The 18,170-nt window shown below is 44.7% G+C and overlaps 1 protein-coding gene across 15 annotated transcripts in view; it reads right to left on the reverse strand.

Annotated features, from left to right (window-relative positions):
- Positions 1-18,170, reverse strand: part of PPFIBP1 (PPFIA binding protein 1) — a 161,249-nt gene that overhangs the window by 91,199 nt on the left and 51,880 nt on the right. For all 15 annotated transcript variants that reach the window (XM_040345570.1, XM_040345569.1, XM_040345568.1 and 12 more), the window contains exon 2: positions 5,256-5,342. In XM_040345570.1, coding sequence (XP_040201504.1) covers positions 5,256-5,319 — 64 coding nt within the window. In that variant the 5' untranslated portion in view covers positions 5,320-5,342. The remainder of the gene's footprint in view (positions 1-5,255; positions 5,343-18,170) is intronic.

Here is an 18,170-nt window from a genome sequence, read left to right on the forward strand (position 1 = left end):
GCGCTCTACGATCGGCGCGGGAACGCGCCTAATTTAAATGATTCCCGCCCCCTACGGGATCATTTAAATTGCGCGCGCTTACGCCGGGCATTTTGCCGGCGCGCCCACACAATTTACGGAGCTACTGCTCCGTGAATCAAGGGCAGCGCAGTAAATTTGTGGGGGCGCAGGGCAAAAACGTTGCCCTGCGCCTCCGTAAAAAAATGCGCAAATCTACCTGAATCCGGGCCACTGGCTCCACGGGAGGGATTCCCCCATCAACACTGTTGATGGGGGAATCAAGCGATGTTCTTTCCTGCAACCCATAAGTATTTTTACAAGAAAATATTAGCCACATCACGCTCCATATGTCTCTCTGCTGTAAATCACAGCCAGTAAGGAGAGAGTGAGGGTAGGGCCGAGCCACAGCTCGATGTGTCTTATTGACTTAAAGAGCAGGGCTACAGAGCAATGGTTATGGGGGAGGAGCCAGGAGCGCCAGCTGGGAACACGAGAAGAGGAGGATCGGAGCTGCTCTGTGCACAGCCATTACACAGAGCAGGCAAGTAGGTCATTTTTTTTTAAAGCCAAAACTTTATTACCATTTTAACTCTAAACCAATTAACGGTAAAGGATTTTCAAGTGTCACCTATGGAGAATTTTGGGTACCAAGGTTTGTCACAGTTTTAGAGCTTGACAGGTTTGGTATCCATTTATTTGATACATCATCTTTTCTATTTTAAAAAAATGGGCAATATATTGTGTTTGTGTGCACTAAAAATTGTTCTGGCAATATAGGGTTAAATCACACACTAAATAGATGTCCATCGCAGTGAGATCTCCTTAAATGAGGTTTGTATATCCATCTCCTTATAACTGGGTGTAAACGCCACACGGTGCAGTATGCCAGTATGAGGCGCGATAATATCTTTTCCCAGCAGTGAAGGAACGGATAGCAGCTGCTCTCACATTAGTTCTGTGGCGGACAGCCATGTGTTCACAAATGGAAATGTTGAGAATGTTATGGGTCACCTGCTCAGGTTTGAATTTTAAAGCCCGATTATATATTTTTCATTGGTGCAGCTCTCCTCAAATCATCTACATGCTTTTTTTATTTATTATTTATTTTTATTCAAAGTTTTTTTAAGAAACAGACATTACATTTCCAAAAAAACATACACAAAAAAGGATCACATTTAAAATACAAACAACATTACATATGCATAAATAACAACAACAACATTAATAACATGGGTCTATCCTGCACCTCCTGATCCTGAAGAGAAGGGGTGGGGCGGGTTTTTTTTTTTTCCCCCACAAGGAGATTTTGAGGCAAAGGGGGATATTTTATGCCCCCTTAAAATATAAATACTTAGAAGTCACAGGGAAAACTTAAAGGACAAGACATGGGGAAAATGTGCACAAAGCACTTAAAAAAATATAGTAGAGGAGAGAGGGAGGGCTTGGTCTCCCCCCCCCCCTTCCTTTGGTGTGTTTTTTTTCCCCCTTTCTTTTTCACAAGGAGATTTTGAGGTAAAAGGGAATATTTTTCTGTCCCCCCTAAAAAAGTAACACTTAGAAGTTACAGGGAATTTTTAAAAAATATAAGATATGGGGTAAATGCACATGGAGCACCTTAAATAATACAGTATGGGAGGGGGGGTGGGTTCAGTCGTCCCCCCCCCCCTTTTTTTCTGTTTTTTTTCTCTCTCGCTCCCTCTCTTTCTCCGGAAGGGGGGGGGGAAGGTGGGGGTTAGAAAAGAGGGAAGAGAAAAGAACAAGGGAGGGGTAACCACACGAGATAAAAGGAAAGGAAAAAAGAGATGAAAGATCAGGAGGTGCATCTACATGCTTTTGATTTTTTTTTTTCCAATAAAAAAACTCCCGATTATAACCCCAGTGACCTCATCACAGGGTCTCTCTGCTTCTCTATGCAACATAGAAAAATAATGGCTGGTGGGAGTGGCTGGAAGGGTTCTGTACATAGCTTTCATAAAACATTACAGCACCCTGCCTCAGTACTCATCTAAAGAGCCCTCAGCCCCGATACAAACAGTGTGCTGGCTCTTAGGAGAGATTATGCAAACATAAAAATACAGTGATGGGCAATGTCAGTCTGGAGTAGTGGATATTCCTGAGCAAACGCCATCCGCATGCATACATCCCTAGGTAATGCCCAGATTGGATTGAAAGAAACTAAAAGACAATGAATGAAATGGGCTGTTCAGCTGGGGAGGAAAAGGATAGATGATGCGGAACGTCCTCCAATCAGGAAATGAGGTGGGCTCCACCTGATTTGTTGCCGCTTCTAATGCACACTGTGAAAAACTCAGATAGAGATACGATGGAGTATCTTCTGATACGCCGTTGTATCTCTGAGATCCAACGGTCGGATCTATGCGACTGATTCATAAGAATCAGTTACGCATAGATCTCCCTTAGATCCGACAGGTGTAAGTGACTTACACCGTCCGATCTTAGGCTGCAATCTCCCGCTGGCCGCTAGGTGGCGCTTCCATTTGTATACGCGACGAATATGCAAATGAGGAGATCCGCCGATTCAGAAACGAACGCCCGCCCGTCGCTTTTTTTTACGTCGTTTGCGTTCGGCTTTTTCCGGCGGATAGTGACCCCTGCTATATGCGGCGTATCCAATGTTAAGTATGGCCGTCGTTCCCGCACCGAGTTTTGAATTTTTACGTCGTTTGCGTAAGTCGGTCGCGAATACTGATGGCCGTAATTTACGTTCACGCTGAAACCAATGACGTCCTAGCGACGTCATTGGGAGCAATGCACGCCGGGAAAATATGCGGACGGCGCATGCGCATTTAAATCGGCGCGGGGACGCGCCTGATTTAAATACTGCACTCCCCCTAGCCGCGAAATTTGAATTACGATCCGCCGGCGCAAGTTTTGAGGTAAGTGCTTTCTGAATACTGCACTAGCCTCTCAAATTTGCCCCGGCGGATCGTAAATCAGATAGATTAGCGGATCTTTAGATCCGCGTAATCTATCTGAATCTACCCAAGTGTGCCATAAAATCAGTGTGAAAATTCAGTACAGGAGAAGAGCCCATACAACTGTGCAATATTGAAGGGAAGCCAGGAATTCAGCTAAAAAAAAAAAAAATCACCAAGAGGCAAAACTTCTTCTCCGGTTGCGGCAGGAGGTGGTGAAGCCAGAAACATAACTGAAGAAGATTGCACAGGATGAAACTCGCATTCATTTTCCAAAAAGCTTCTTGTGTCCCCCTGCGATTTTGTTTCACTTTGCTACTGTAGAGAAACTTTCCCATACAGTTCATGACTCCTCCCTTGACCCCGTCTAATCAGAGAGCCCTTATTGGCCAATAGGCTGATTGGGAACACTTGAAAAACGAATTTAAAAACAGCAGGAAGCATGAAGACCAGCCACATGCACTACAATTTGATTTGATTAATTTGATCTCTATTAAAGCTCACCACATTCATTACAATCTCCTTTAGATATAATGACTATATAGATAGTATATGCAGCTGCCTGATTGGACACATTAGACAAGATGACCTAGACCAGGGTTTCTCAACCTTTTTAACTTTGGAGGAACTTTTGGCAAAAATTCTGAGATCTTGGGCAACCCCTAAAATAATGTTCATATCTACAGCTCACAGAACAATGGTGTGATCAGCTGTTGAAATAATTAGAAATGGCATCTTTACAGTGCCATTATTATTGTCACCCTGATCTCACTATCTACCCTCTAAAACCCTGTGCTGAGAGTGATAGGTAGGGCTGTTCATCAGACACAGAACGGTCACAGAGCTCTGCATTTCTATTGCCAACTCATAATCCATATCACAGCAGCCACAATTTCAGGTTGATCTTTAGTATGTTATGAAGGCAGCCGACTCCTCGCTCTGGTTTCAGACTACTTTCCCCGGCTTCTGGCAGCTCTCTGCCAGGTTTACCTCCCAGCCTATTTCTCACTGCCTTGATCCCTGCCAACCCCATCATTACCTTGCTCCTGTACACACTGCTTCCTCTACACAACCTTCTTTGTCATATCCAACAGCAGTGGCAGTGCGTCCATAGAGGGTGCCGGAGCGCCGCCCCCTCTGGCTCCCGCACCGCCACAGATACAATACATAGATTCATGCATTGCATGAATCTGTGTATTGCCGCTGCCGCCGAATATTCAGATGGCCGCCCCCCTAGCGAGCGCCGGCCATCTGAATAACGGCAGCTGGTTGGGTGTGGAAGTGCCTATCGGAGCCAGCGGTTCCGATAGGCTTTGCAATTACAGCCTGAGGGCTTTAATAGGCTTCCAAATACTTATCCAGGGACGCACGGGGGGTGCGTTCCTTGGATAAGACTGACAGGCGTCTTAGCCAATCAGGTTCACCGGTTCTTACCAGTAACCTGATTGGCTGAAGCGTCATCGAGGGCGGGAGAAGACATCAAGGGACGGTAGAAGCAGGATGGCTGACCATTGAAATGAATGGGAACCTTGGCTATACCGCCAGCAAAGCGCCGCTCTGCGCGGGGGGTTTTAACCCCTTTTTCGGCTGCTAGCGGGGGTTAAAAGCTCCCCCTAGTGGCTGAATATCGCTGAAAAATTGACAGTAAATCGCCACTAAAAATAACGCTGCTTTACTGCCGACGGACCCACCGCCTGAACACTGAACCACCTCTCCGCCAATCAGGTGTTCGGGTCTGTTACCTGTCACCTGATTGGCTGAAATGTCAGGCGCTGTGATTGGACTGATAGAGAGACCGGAAGAAGACATTGAAGAGTGTGGATTGCAGAACATCGTCGCTGACCCGCTGCGAAACAGGTAAGTGGCGGGCGATGCACTGGCGGTGCTTGATGGGGCACAGTGGCAGCGCTTGATGGGGCACAGTGGCGGCGCTTGATTTTTTTTCCAGTTTGTTTGCACCCCCCAAAAAAAAATTGCCAACTGCCACTGCACTGTATATTTGTTGATAGGAGACGTTACAACCAGACTAACGTGTGTGGCGAGCAATATATCGGCCATAGAAAAACCCATATCGGTCGACCTCTAATCTTTGGTAAATGTGAAGTAGATTGAATAGTCAGACTAACGTTTATGGTGAGCTTGAAAATGAGGCTTTACCCAATTGGATATAAGGAGATGGTTAGGTAGACCCTCACACATAGCTGTCAGAGAATGTGCTGGAGATGGTATAGATAAATAACATTAACACACAGAAGGTTGATAATATACCCTCATAGGCAGATGTCTCATGGAACATTTGAAGCTCATTACAGGACTCACCAGCTATAATCCCATCCATCTGCTCCAAAGCTGCGGCCAACATCTCACTTGCGTCGTTCATCATTCTTTAATGTCCCGTGCCCGGCCCTGAAATCCAAAAAATAAATCAGTAATGATTAAATCATTTTTCAGACCAAAATGCTAAAATGAACACAATAAATTTATAGCAAAAGGGCGATCTTCATTATGAGTGGTAATAAACGTAATGTTTGTATTTATCGGGATCAGTTTGTGTTACCTGTACGTACAAGAAATTAGCATGAAATTATGAAAAACACTCAAATTCCAACCCTCCTCCGCTCTGCTAAAAATGACAGGTAACCCCAGAAAGCAATGCAAACCTGGAAGAGATTCATCCCGTCTAAAACTAATTTACAACATTTTGGCTGGTGTTGAGCTGTGGTTCTAAAAAAGGTTAAAAAAAAAATTCTTTAAAATAATAAACACATTCTACTTACCTCTGCAGTGTTTTTTCACAGAGCAGCCCCAATCCTCCAGTTCTTGGGTCCCCCACCGGTGCTTCTGGCCCCTCCCCTTTGCCAAGTGCCCCCATAGCAAGCTGCTTGTCTATCGGACACACAGAGCCTTGCTAAATCCCCGCCTCCTCACTGGCTGTGATTGTCAGCCAATGGCGCCTGCTGCTCAGCCGATGAGGAGAGAGCGACCTGGGAGAGCTGCTGCTCTCCTGCACATTGCTGGATCAGGATCCGCCAACTATTAGGTGGGGCTTCGGGGGGGGGGGGGGTAGTTGTACACTGAAGGGGTTTTTTACCTTCATACACCTTCACAAACACTTTAATGCTTTCTGTGCCCCCCAATAAAGGAGATTGCGAAAAAGGCAGAATCCAGAAAGAGAACCCAGGACAATGCGATAATAGTTGAGTCCTATAAAAGCCAGCGGATACATCATATTGGGATGTGGGACCGATATGAGCTGTGGGTGGAGTGGTCCTTTAGATAATAAAGATGGTGCCATGATACAAGGAAATTCATTTTTACTAAAGAGTGCTCCTGCTGAGCAGGATGGCCCCACAGACATGAGCTGTGAATAGGACGAGGTTTATAATACAATCTTGTAAACCCGAGTCTAGATTGTGTTCCACAGAATAAATAGAGCCATATATGGAGCAACAAGACCGATTGAGGGCGGAGGAGATGGGAAGACGGATCTGCTGCTGGAAGGAAATATCACACTGTGCACTGAGAGGGGAAGGGGCCCAGGCTACAGGACATTAACAGGTACAGGAAGAGAAATTGTGTACAGTCCATACATACAGAAAAACAGATAAAGAGCATTATACCCAGCATACTGGACACGTATCAGGTACAGGAAGTGGCACTGTGCACAGTCCATACATATACAATAAGAACAGATAATGAAAATTGCACACAGCATACAGGATGAGTAAAGTTTTACTGTACCAAGCCTCTACATAGAGAATAAGAGATACCGAGAATCTCACCCAGCACAAAAGAAGTGGTACTGTGCCGAGTCCATACATAGAGAATAAGCAGCGATAATGAGAATCACACCCAGCACACAGGACAAGAGAAGTGGTACTGTGCCAAGTCCATACATACAGAATAAGAAGTGATACCGAGAATCACTCCCAGCACACAGGACAAGAGAAGTGGTACTGTGCCGAGTCCATACATACAGAATAAGAAATGATACTGAGAATCACGCCCAGCACACAGGACAAGAGAAGTGGTACTGAGAATCACGCCCAGCACACAGGACAAGAGAAGTGGTACTGAGAATCACGCCCAGCACACAGGACAAGAGAAGTGGTACTGAGAATCACGCCCAGCACACAGGACAAGAGAAGTGGTACTGTGCAGAGTCCATACATACAGAATAGGAAGCTATACTGAGAATCCCCCCCAGCACACAGGACAAGAGAAGCGAGTCCATACATAGAGAAGTGATACTGATGCCGCGTACACACGATCATTTTTCGGCATGAAAAAAGCGTTGTTTTTAAAAAATGTCATTTAAAAATGATCGAACATGATGCATTTTTTAACGTCGTTTTAAAAAATGTTGTTTTTCGGGTTGTAAAAAATTATCATGTGTGGGCCAAAACGACGTTTTAAACCAGCGCATGCTCAGAAGCAAGTTATAAGACGGGAGCGCTCGTTCTGGTAAAACTACCGTTCATAATGGAGTAAGCACATTCATCGCGCTGTAACGGACAAAAAGCGCCGAATCGTCTTTTACTAACAAGGAATCAGCTAAAGCAGCCCAAAGGCGAATGGAACTTCCCCTTTAGAGTGCCGTTGTACGTGTTGTACGTCACCGCGCTTTGTTCATTATTTTTGAAAAACGATGGTGTGTGGGCAACGTCGTTTTTAATGATGAAGTTGGAAAAACTTTGTTTTTTGGTCATGCTGAAAAATGATCGTGTTTACGCGGCATGAGAATCACGCCCAGCACACATAACAAAAGAAGAGGTACTGTGCCGAGTCCATACATAGAGAATAAGAAGGGATACTGAGAATCACGCCCAGCACACATGACAAAAGAAGAGGTACTGTGCCGAGTCCATACATAGAGAATAAGAAGGGATACTGAGAATCACGCCCAGCACACAGGACAAGAGAAGAGGTACTGTGCCGAGTCCATACATAGAGAATAAGAAGCGATACTGAGAATCATGCCCAGCACACATGACAAGAGAAGAGGTACTGTGCTGAGTCCATACATAGAGCATAAGAAGGGATACCGAGAATCCCCCCCAGCACACAGGACAAGAGTGCCGAGTCCATACATAGAGAATAAGAAGCGATACTGAGAATCACGCCCAGCATACAGGACAAGAGAAGCGGCACTGCGATGCTGAGAATTTGTAGCACTGTGAACTGGGCTTACATCTTAATGCTAGGAAAAGTATTCTATAAACTTGTTAAAGAAAGTCACACACGGAGTTGGAACAGAACATTTATCTTCCAGCGACATTTACGGTGGAGTAGGAATTCTCACTAATCATCCATGGCAGGTTAATTCCACTCTCATTTTGCCTGGTTAGGGTTGTCATAACAGTTTGGGATAAATCTTGTCACAATGAAAGGCGTCCCTCTTGTAGAATTCTCCCAGGATACATGGTTTCTATTACATGGGAGCATTAAACAGATTTCAATTCCAGGGTCAACCTGATGAAGGGTCAGATTCCAGGTTTGGTCTAGTGGGTCAACATACACACACTGGTTTTTAAATGCTCTGGAGGACGCCAACAGTGCAATTCCCTAGCCCTGCTGTAGCTTATTTTAGTTGTCCCCAATCAACTGGTCTATAATAGAGCATAAAAGATCCAGTAGGCAACACTTTGGGGTTTGGGACAGCAGGTGTGTATACCCGGGAACTCATAATGAACCCAGGGACTTGGGACCTCATATCTCAACACAGGGATGGAGGGAGACCCTCATAATGGGCATAGCAGGTATACAGATTCAGGTACAGACCCAGGAATGTTGGGAACACCTCATATTGGACACAGCAGATATGCAGACCTTGGACCTTGAGCACAGGGATGGTAGAAAACACTCATAATGGACACAGCAGGTATGCAGACCCTTGAACTCGCCAATATAGAGCCAACCAGAATTATGTAAACAGTATAAAGCAGAACTACACCACGCCTGAGCATTATTTAAAAGGCATGTTTTTAATATATAAAGCAAACTCCATGATTTTTTTTTTACAGAGAAATAATCATTTTGAGAAACACCCTCTTAAAGCGGATGTGCCACTAAAAAAATATATTAAAAGCCAGCAGCTACAAATACTGCAGCTGCTGACTTTTAATATAAGGACACTTACCTGTCCTGGAGTCCAGCGCCGATCGCAGCAGATGACGAGCGATCGCTCGTCACCCTGCTGCTCCCCCCTCCATCCACGGTGAGGGAACCAGGAAGTGAAGCGCTCCGGCTTCACTGCCCGGTTCCCTACGGCGCATGCGCGAGTCGCGCTGCGCCCGCCGATTGGCTCCTGCTGTGTGCTGGGAGCCGAGTGTTCCCAGCATACAACGGGGGACGGACGGGAAGCGAGGAAAAAAACCGTCTTTTGCCCGTATCGTAGGGCCGGAAGTGGGTGCAGATACCTGTCTGTAGACAGGTATCTGCACCCCCCTCCCCCTGAAAGGTGTCAAATGCGACACCGGAGGGGGGGAGGGTGCCGATCAGCGGGACTCCACTTTAGAGTGGAGATCCGCTTTAACATTTCTAGCTGCAGCCAACTTGAGTAAAGGCAGATAATTCACACTGGGGCGGTGCGCTTACGGGATGGGAAAGAAAGTCCCGCAAAGGCTGGGGAAAAAAATCGAATTGAATCTTGAAATCGAGTTGCGAGGGTAAATCTATTCAGATTTTGACCAAATATACGAAAAATCGGGCGAAAATCAGTCGTTCAGACAGTTCGTTTTTCGAACAGTTAATGGGCACAAAATCGTTAATCGTTGGGATGTTTTTGAGCCGAAAAAACGAAGGACAAGTTTGAAAATTTTTTGCCGAACGAACGATAAATCGGAAGGTTAATGTGTTTCTCGTCCGAACTTTCTGCACTAGAGATATATAAAAAAAACGAACCAAATTTTTTTTTATTTATGTCCACTGAACGATTTATTGGTCATTACATGATGGCACTATCGTTTGCGCTCACTACCGAACGTTCTTATGTTTTCGACAGTTCTTTCGGACGATTTTCCGTAGAGTGTATGGCCAGCATAAGTCTTCGGCATTTACCAAAAACTACATTTTGGGTGGAGAGGCCCTTTTAAAGAGCCAGTCAAGGCAAATCTTATGCTGGCCATACACTCCACGAAAAATCGTTCGAATGAACTTTAGAAAAACAAACGTTCGGTCGTGAGCGCAAACTATAGTGCCATCATGTAATGACCGATAAATCGTTCAGTGGACATAAATAAAAAAAAAATTGGTTCGTTTTTGACATATACCTAGTGCAGAAAGTTTGGATAGGAAACACATTAACCTTCCAATTTATCGTTCGTTCGGCAGAAAATTTCCAAATGTGTACTTCGTTTTTTCAGCTCAAAAAAGTCCCAACGATTATCGATTTTGTGCCCATTAACTGGCCGAAAAACGAAAGAACTGTCTGAACGCCCGATTTTCGGCCGAATTTTCGTATAGTGTATGGCCAGCATTAGTTCTGCTTTGAGGCCGATAAGTCAAACCAACCATCGGATTTTCATACTCTTCAGAGATCGTAGTGGTGAACTCTGTATGCCAGGGTTACCAGCGCCATCCATTCTAAGGAGCCATCATAAATGGGTTGCAACCTTTTGAAGACTGTGCCGAGCTTAGTTGGTTATCCCCAATGAGGGCGAGGAGAGCAGAGAGCAGGTTTTGCTGCATTATTCAGGGGAAAATATAGTAAACCAGCTAGAAATGTTCCCAGAATCCTCTCATAACTGAATTGACAAGAACTAATGAAGTATCCAAGGCACAAATAAGCTCATGCCATAGCCATTACTGGCTTGCACTGAACCAATAGGGTGCATTCGCCATCAAACCGAGAAAGCAACTCAGCGCATCACAAAATCGAATTTATAAAAAGCAGCTTGTGCCACACCCAGAGACTGATGAACGGGCGTGACGCACTTACTCCATATAAAAGACGGTAAGTAGGGGGAATGTTTATTACAATATTTAGGGCATCAAACAAAATTCTGAGTCAGGAAGCTTCTGAACAGCCTTTAATTAGCTGGAAGACACATTTTAGGTAGAACATACTTTAAAGTGGACCTGTCAGGAAATATACACGCTAGAGCGGCTATATTCCGAATGAGAATGATATAGGCACCAGGATTTACAGGATTCTATGAGGTATGACATGTCTGCTTACAGTATCCCTGCCTATACTGAAAGGCTTCACACTGAAAAATAAACTCTTCCTAATGTCTCGGTCTTAATTTGTAATTTTGGTAACCAGCCCAATTTTTATTCCTCGCCCCGGAGGATCACAGCGCTGAGGTTCGCAACCAGCAGACATCACGTTAACGCTCAATGCTTCATTAGACATATTGGACAATCCCCAGCCAAAGTTCATCCAAACATTCCGCGCTCACTGCACCGGTGATTCGATTACCCGTCAGCGCTGCGGGACAAACTTTACATTAAAAAGGATGACACTATGCAGGGACCAGCCAAACCGGTCAGACGAGCGAGATAATTCAATAAAAAAAGCACGGGGAGAGGCGGCATCTGCTCAAGAGGCGTAAGCAGCGCTGGAGGGCAACCAGCGGTTTAGGGCGGCTGAAAGGGCATCTGAGCCGAGAGGTTAAAAAAAACTGGCGACTTAACGAGAGCTACTGCCTGCGTATTTGTACGCTGGATCAACTTTAAGGTCTTTAAATAACAGTGATGTCATCCGCAACAAGACCGAGCATGGCGGCACACTGCTAAAAGCCAAAAAAAATTAAATACACAAGATGGGTTTCTTAACCACTTCTGCTCTCCTACCTTTATACCCCGTATAGACCACAGCATTTTTTTTCCCAGTAAGGGCCTTATGATAAATATATGCATTTGTTTTTTGCAATATTATTTTGGCAAAAGTAGTTTGTGCATGAAGCGAAAAAAAAAATAAAAAAATGTTTATATATATATAAAAAATAATAAAAAAAAGGTATTAGGGCCTATTCACACCAAAACGAGATGCCGAAAACACACATCCCTCATCGCACGGGAACGTGATGCTCTTGCTATATGTGCATGGGTGCCATTATATGTTAATGGCACCCCAATCGCAGCGCGTTTGGGACCACCAAACCGCATCGTATTGCAATACAATGCAGTTTGGTGCAGCACGATTTGTAAAAAGTAGTGCAAGCGTTACTTTTACATGTTCCCTTGTGTAAGAGCAGCCCATTGAATGAATGGACTGTCAAACTGGAATGCACAGGAAGGTGCAAAAATGCTCACATTCCAATTCTAATTGTTCCTTAGGTCTTGTTTACATGGACGTGGTACATTGTACGCCTGTGCAAGGGCTGTGTTTACCCGCAAGTGGATACAGGCAGTCTCATTCATGTCAATTGTGATGCAGCGACTGCACAGGCACGGCCACTACTCCCAATTTGACATCCATGCGGGGTGCGCAGCCCCAAACGCACACTGGGGTTATTTACGAAAGGCAAATCCACTTTGCACTACAAGTGCAAAGTGCACTTGAAATTGCACTTGTAGATGCAGTCGCTGTAGATCCGAGGGGGACATGCAAGGAAAATAAAAAACAGCATTTTACCTTGCACATGATTGGATAATAAAACCAGCAGAGCTTCCCCTCATTTCAGATCTGCCCCTCAGATTTACAGCGACTGCACTTCCAGTGCAATTTCAAGTGCACTTTGTACTTGTAGTGCAAAGTGGATTTTCCTTTTGTAAATAACCCCCATTGTCTGTAGTCGGGTCCACGCACCCGCTGCAATGTCAGGTTGGGAGCAGCGGCCTCATCAGTGCAGCTGCCGAGTCCCAATGGACATGAATGTGACTGACTGTACAGTACAGGGATGCATGGAACACCAATGCCGATAAACATGACCCTCGCACAGATGTACGCTGTACACCCAGGTGAATGAGGCCATAATGCCAAGTAAGCAAAAAATATATATATATATATATATATATATATATATATATATATATATATATATATATATATATATATATATATATATATATATATATATATATATATATGTCATTTTTTAAAGGCAGCTAGAAAAAAAAACATGACCAGTTGTGACCAGAGGAATGCCCTGGCTGCAGTTGACTGGTCAGGAATGGCAGCTTTCTCCTGGGGTCAGCCTGAACCAAAGTTCAGACCAAACCTTATTAGATAAAAATTAATACTTTTTTACATGCATTTCTTGTACTTGTAGGTTTCTTTAAGGTCTTCTGAAGATTAAAAGGCCACACCCTTGAGTTATGCATACATAAATTTAACAGTAATTACAATGTAACAATTTATTGTTACGTTGTATTACTCAATGACAGTTGCAGATTAAATGAAAGTGCCATTTTATACAGGAGTGGCTGCATTATGTACTTTTTGACAGTGGCACAGAAAAAAGGAGGTAGGAGATACGTCCTTGATAAACGTACAATATTTTTATTTATTTTTTAAACTTTATTATCTAGACTAGACTAGACTAGACTAAAGAACCTGAAGTGGTTACGAGGTTTATAAATCAATACAATTAACCTGTACAAAAGGACAAAGCAACAGGTTAATTGTAATGGTGGGTCCACCAGCTGCACATTTTCACCCACACTTCATTTCTCCTCCTGAGGAGAAATTCCCACTACTTCCACATATCGGGGAGAAAGTGACTCACATTTGAAGCAATGGCCGATTCTAAAAACACCAACTAGGCTGGAATTACTATTTTACCTTAGAGCGATTGTAAAGTCTTGTTTTTTTCTCCTGTAAAAATAACAAACGCGTTATAATTTACTTCCTCTATTGCAGTGGATTTACATAGAGCAGCCCTGATCCTCCTCTTCTCGGGTCCCTCTCCTATGTTCCTGGCCCCTCCCTTCTGTTTAGTGCCCCCACAACAAGCAGCTTGCTATGGGGAGATCAAGCCGAGTCACAGCTCCCTGTATCTATTCAGTCACGGAGCCCTGACCTGGATGCATTAAGGTGAAAAAACATTTACCTTTACAACCCCTTTAAGCCTAGTGAGCACAAGGCCTAAAATGGCATCTCCAACCAAGTAAAGAAATCAAAGATCTGCAACACAAATGTACTCTTATCCAGTGATACAGCAGCTGTGCAGCGTGAGAAGGGAGACCACACCTTTCACAGCACATAAGCTCTCTGTGTCACTTCCCAGTCTTTGGCCAGTTCTTAGGACCAAATAGTGAAGATCAAAACACTACAGAACTGTGGCTAGTCTGTAAAAATGGCCTAAAAAGCCCCGCCTCTACAGAAAAACATTCCATTGCTAGCCTGATTTCTACATTCAGCTGCCAAGTGTCAGCTCACTATAAAAGACAGATGTCACATAATTCAGCCAGCTGAACAGAAATATGATGGTGTAGCTTCTGACAGAACATAAAAAAGCTGGTATAGCTCTTCATCCAGAGGCCTGGAAGGAGCGATGAGAGTGATTTGTGGAATAAAGACCAAAAAAACTGACCAATCAGATGCCATGCTGCCCCCTCTGTTCCCCAGCAAGTAGCTGCCAATTTGATAATGTTCAAAGTTCACTCTGGAACCTGGGTGGCTTCACAGCCATATACTACTATAAACGACTCCGCAATCCGCCGCAATGTTCGCCTGTAATTTGTAGCAGCTGAAAGCAGCCATCAAAGGAGTTCCCCCTCCTCCATCTGATGTGCAATAATCCCCATTCAATTAACTGCTTTACAAGAGTAACGCGACGTGCGCCAGAACCAGCGTGTGAACACGTAATGGCACTTCCCTGGCCTCCGAAGAGAACCTGTATCTAATTATACACATGTATTTTAGAATGCAACGAAAGCCCAAATTTAGTTTAGAGTGGGAAATGGTTGGGACAGCCTCTCTCAAATGGGGTTTCTCAGGGGGGTTGTTGGAGGTTCTTTGGACAATCAGCAATTTCAGACGATTACATAAGTAACTAGGGGCACCAATTATATTTTTACATGTATGTAAAGGGTTATTCGTCCCAGTGACCACCGACGTAAGGAGCATTTTTCCTACCGACGAGCTATGTAATGGGGCTCCTCACTGACCACTAAAGTATGGAGCATTTTTCCTACCGACGAGCTATGTAATGGGGCTCTTCATTGACCACCAAAGTAAGGAGCATTTTTCCTACCGACGAGCTATGTAATGGGGCTCTTCACTGACCACCAAGGTAAGGAGCATTTTTCCTACTGACGAGCTATGTAATGGAGCTCTTCACTGACCACCAAGGTAAGGAGCATTTTTCCTACCGACGAGCTATGTAATGGGGCTCTTCACTGACCACCAAGGTAAGGAAAATTTTTCCTACCGACCAGCTATGTAATGGGGCTCTTCACTGACCACCAAGGTAAGGAACATTTTTCCTACCGACGAGCTATGTAATGGGGCTCTTCACTGGCCACCAAGGTAAGGAACATTTTTCCTACCGACGAGTTATGTAATGGGGCTCCTCACTGACCACCAAAGTAAGGAGCATTTTTCCTACCGACGAGCTATGTAATGGGGCTCTTCACTGACCACCAAGGTAAGGAGCATTTTTCCTACTGACGAGCTATGTAATGGAGCTCTTCACTGACCACCAAGGTAAGGAGCATTTTTCCTACCGACGAGCTATGTAATGGGGCTCTTCACTGACCACCAAGGTAAGGAACATTTTTCCTACCGACAAGCTATGTAATGGGGCTCTTCACTGACCACTAAGGTAAGGAACATTTTTCCTACCGACGAGCTATGTAATGGGGCTCTTCACTGACCACCAAGGTAAGGAGCATTTTTCCTACCGACCAGCAGTGTAATGGAGCTCTTCACTGGCCACTAAGGTAAGGAACATTTTTCCTACCGACGAGCTATGTAATGGGGCTCTTCACTGACCACCAAGGTAAGGAACATTTTTCCTACCGACGAGCTATGTAATGGGGCTCTTCACTGACCACCAAGGTAAGGAACATTTTTCCTATCAACCAGCAGTGTAATGGAGCTCTTCACTGGCCACCAAGGTAAGGAACATTTTTCCTACCGACGAGCTATGTAATGGGGCTCTTCACTGACCACCAAGGTAAGGAGCATTTTTCCTACCGACCAGCTATGTAATGGGGCTCTTCACTGACCACCAAGGTAAGGAACATTTTTCCTACCGACGAGCTATGTAATGGGGCTCTTCACTGACCACCAAGGTAAGGAGCATTTTTCCTACCGACCAGCTATGTAATGGGGCTCTTCACTGACCACCAAGGTAAGGAACATTTTTCCTACCGACGAGCTATGTAATGGGGCTCTTCACTGACCACCAAGGTATGGAGCATTTTTCCTACCGACGAGCTATGTAATGGGGCTCTTCACTGACGACTAAGGTATGGAGCATTTTTCCTACCGACGAGCTATGTAATGGGGCTCTTCACTGACCACCAAGGTAAGGAACATTTTTCCTACCGACCAGCTATGTAATGGTGCTCTTCACTGACCACCAAGGTATGGAGCATTTTTCCTACCGACAAGCTATGTAATGGGGCTCTTCACTGACCACCAAGGTAAGGAACATATTTCCTACCGACGAGCTATGTAATGGGGCTCTTCACTGACCAAGGTATGGAGCATTTTTCCTACCGACCAGCAGTGTAATGGGGCTCTTCACTAACCACCAAGGTAAGGAACATTTTTCCTACCGACGAGCTATGTAATGGGGCTCTTCACTGGCCACCAAGGTATTGAGCATTTTTCCTACCGACCAGCAATGTAAAGCAGCTCTTCACTGGCCACCAACAGAAGGAGCATTTTTCCTACCGACCAGTAGTGCAGGGCTTGACAAATTTGCTTGGAATCTAGGAGCCAGCTAAAAAAGTTAGGAGCCAGGAACGCGCCCCATCCCGCCGAGCTCGCGCGCAGAAGCGAACGCATATGTGAGTAGCCCCCGCATATAAAAGCGGTGTTCAAACCACACATGTGAGGTATAGCCGCGATTGGTAGAGCAAGAGCAATAATTATAGCCCTAGACCTTCTCTGTAACTCAAAACTTGCAACCTGTAGATTTTTTTAAACGTCGCCTATGGAGATTTTAAAGGGTAAAAGTTTGTCACCATTCCACGAGCGGGCGCAATTTTGAAGCGTGACATGTTGGGTATCAATTTACTCAGCGTAACATTATCTTTAACATTATAAAAAAAAATTGGGCTAACTTTACTGGTGTCTTATTTTTTAATTAAAAAAAAAGTGTATTTTTTTCCCCAAAAAAGTGCGCTTGTAAGAGCGCTGCGCAAATACGGTGTGACAGAAAGTATTGCAATGACCGCCATTTTATTCTCTAGTGTTTTGGAATAAAAAATATATATAATGTTTGGGGGTTCTAATTAGAGGGTAGGAGATGGCAGTGAAAACAGACAGGGGAAGCTCCATTAGCATTGCTGGTTGTCTCATCATATCAACGGCCACCACAAGATGGCGCCAGATCACAGAAGGAAGCATAGGCCTGCAGAAGGCCGCAAAGCCGCGGCCTCAGTTACCGGCTGGCGCTGCGTGGCGGGGGAGCGTACGGAGACACAGGATACCACAGCTGTGCCGCGCCAGGTCGATAATTCTAGTCGCAATGGCCACCTGGCGCCCGGGATTCGTCGAACCCTGCAGTAATGCATTGGGGCCTTTCACTGACCACCAACATAAGGAGCATTTTTCCTACCGACCAGTAGTGCATTGGGGCCTTTCACTGACCATCATAAGGACCATTTTTTCCTACCGACCAGCAATGTAATGGGGCTCTTCACTGACCACCAATATAAGGAGCATTTTTCCTATTGATAGAAGTGTATTGGGGCCTTTCACTGACCACCAAGGTAAGGAGCATATTTCCTACCAACCAGCCGTGTATTGGAGATGTTCACCGATCACCAACATAAGTTGTACAATAGGAGGTGAAGATGAAGTTGAAAACTGAACAGTGAGCTAGGGGTACTCGGAAAAACACATACATACACTATATATAATTATATGTCAGACTCCTGCTTATTGACCTACCATCAGATCAGTTTTTCCCATATTAAGCACATTCATTGTAAGTACTGTAATGTGGTGCAACACTTCCAGCTATTTATTATCTCCAATATAAATCAGAGTACTGCCCCTGACCATGCCTTCATCTGCTCTTCTTGGTGAATCTGAATGATGCCTGAATAAAGATGGCAGTGTCCATCTACTTCCTGGACTGAGATGTCGGCTCAGATGACAATCATTAA

The sequence above is a fragment of the Rana temporaria genome, chromosome 3, assembly GCF_905171775.1.
Source record: "Rana temporaria chromosome 3, aRanTem1.1, whole genome shotgun sequence".
In the NCBI taxonomy this organism is placed as follows: Eukaryota; Metazoa; Chordata; class Amphibia; order Anura; family Ranidae; genus Rana; species Rana temporaria.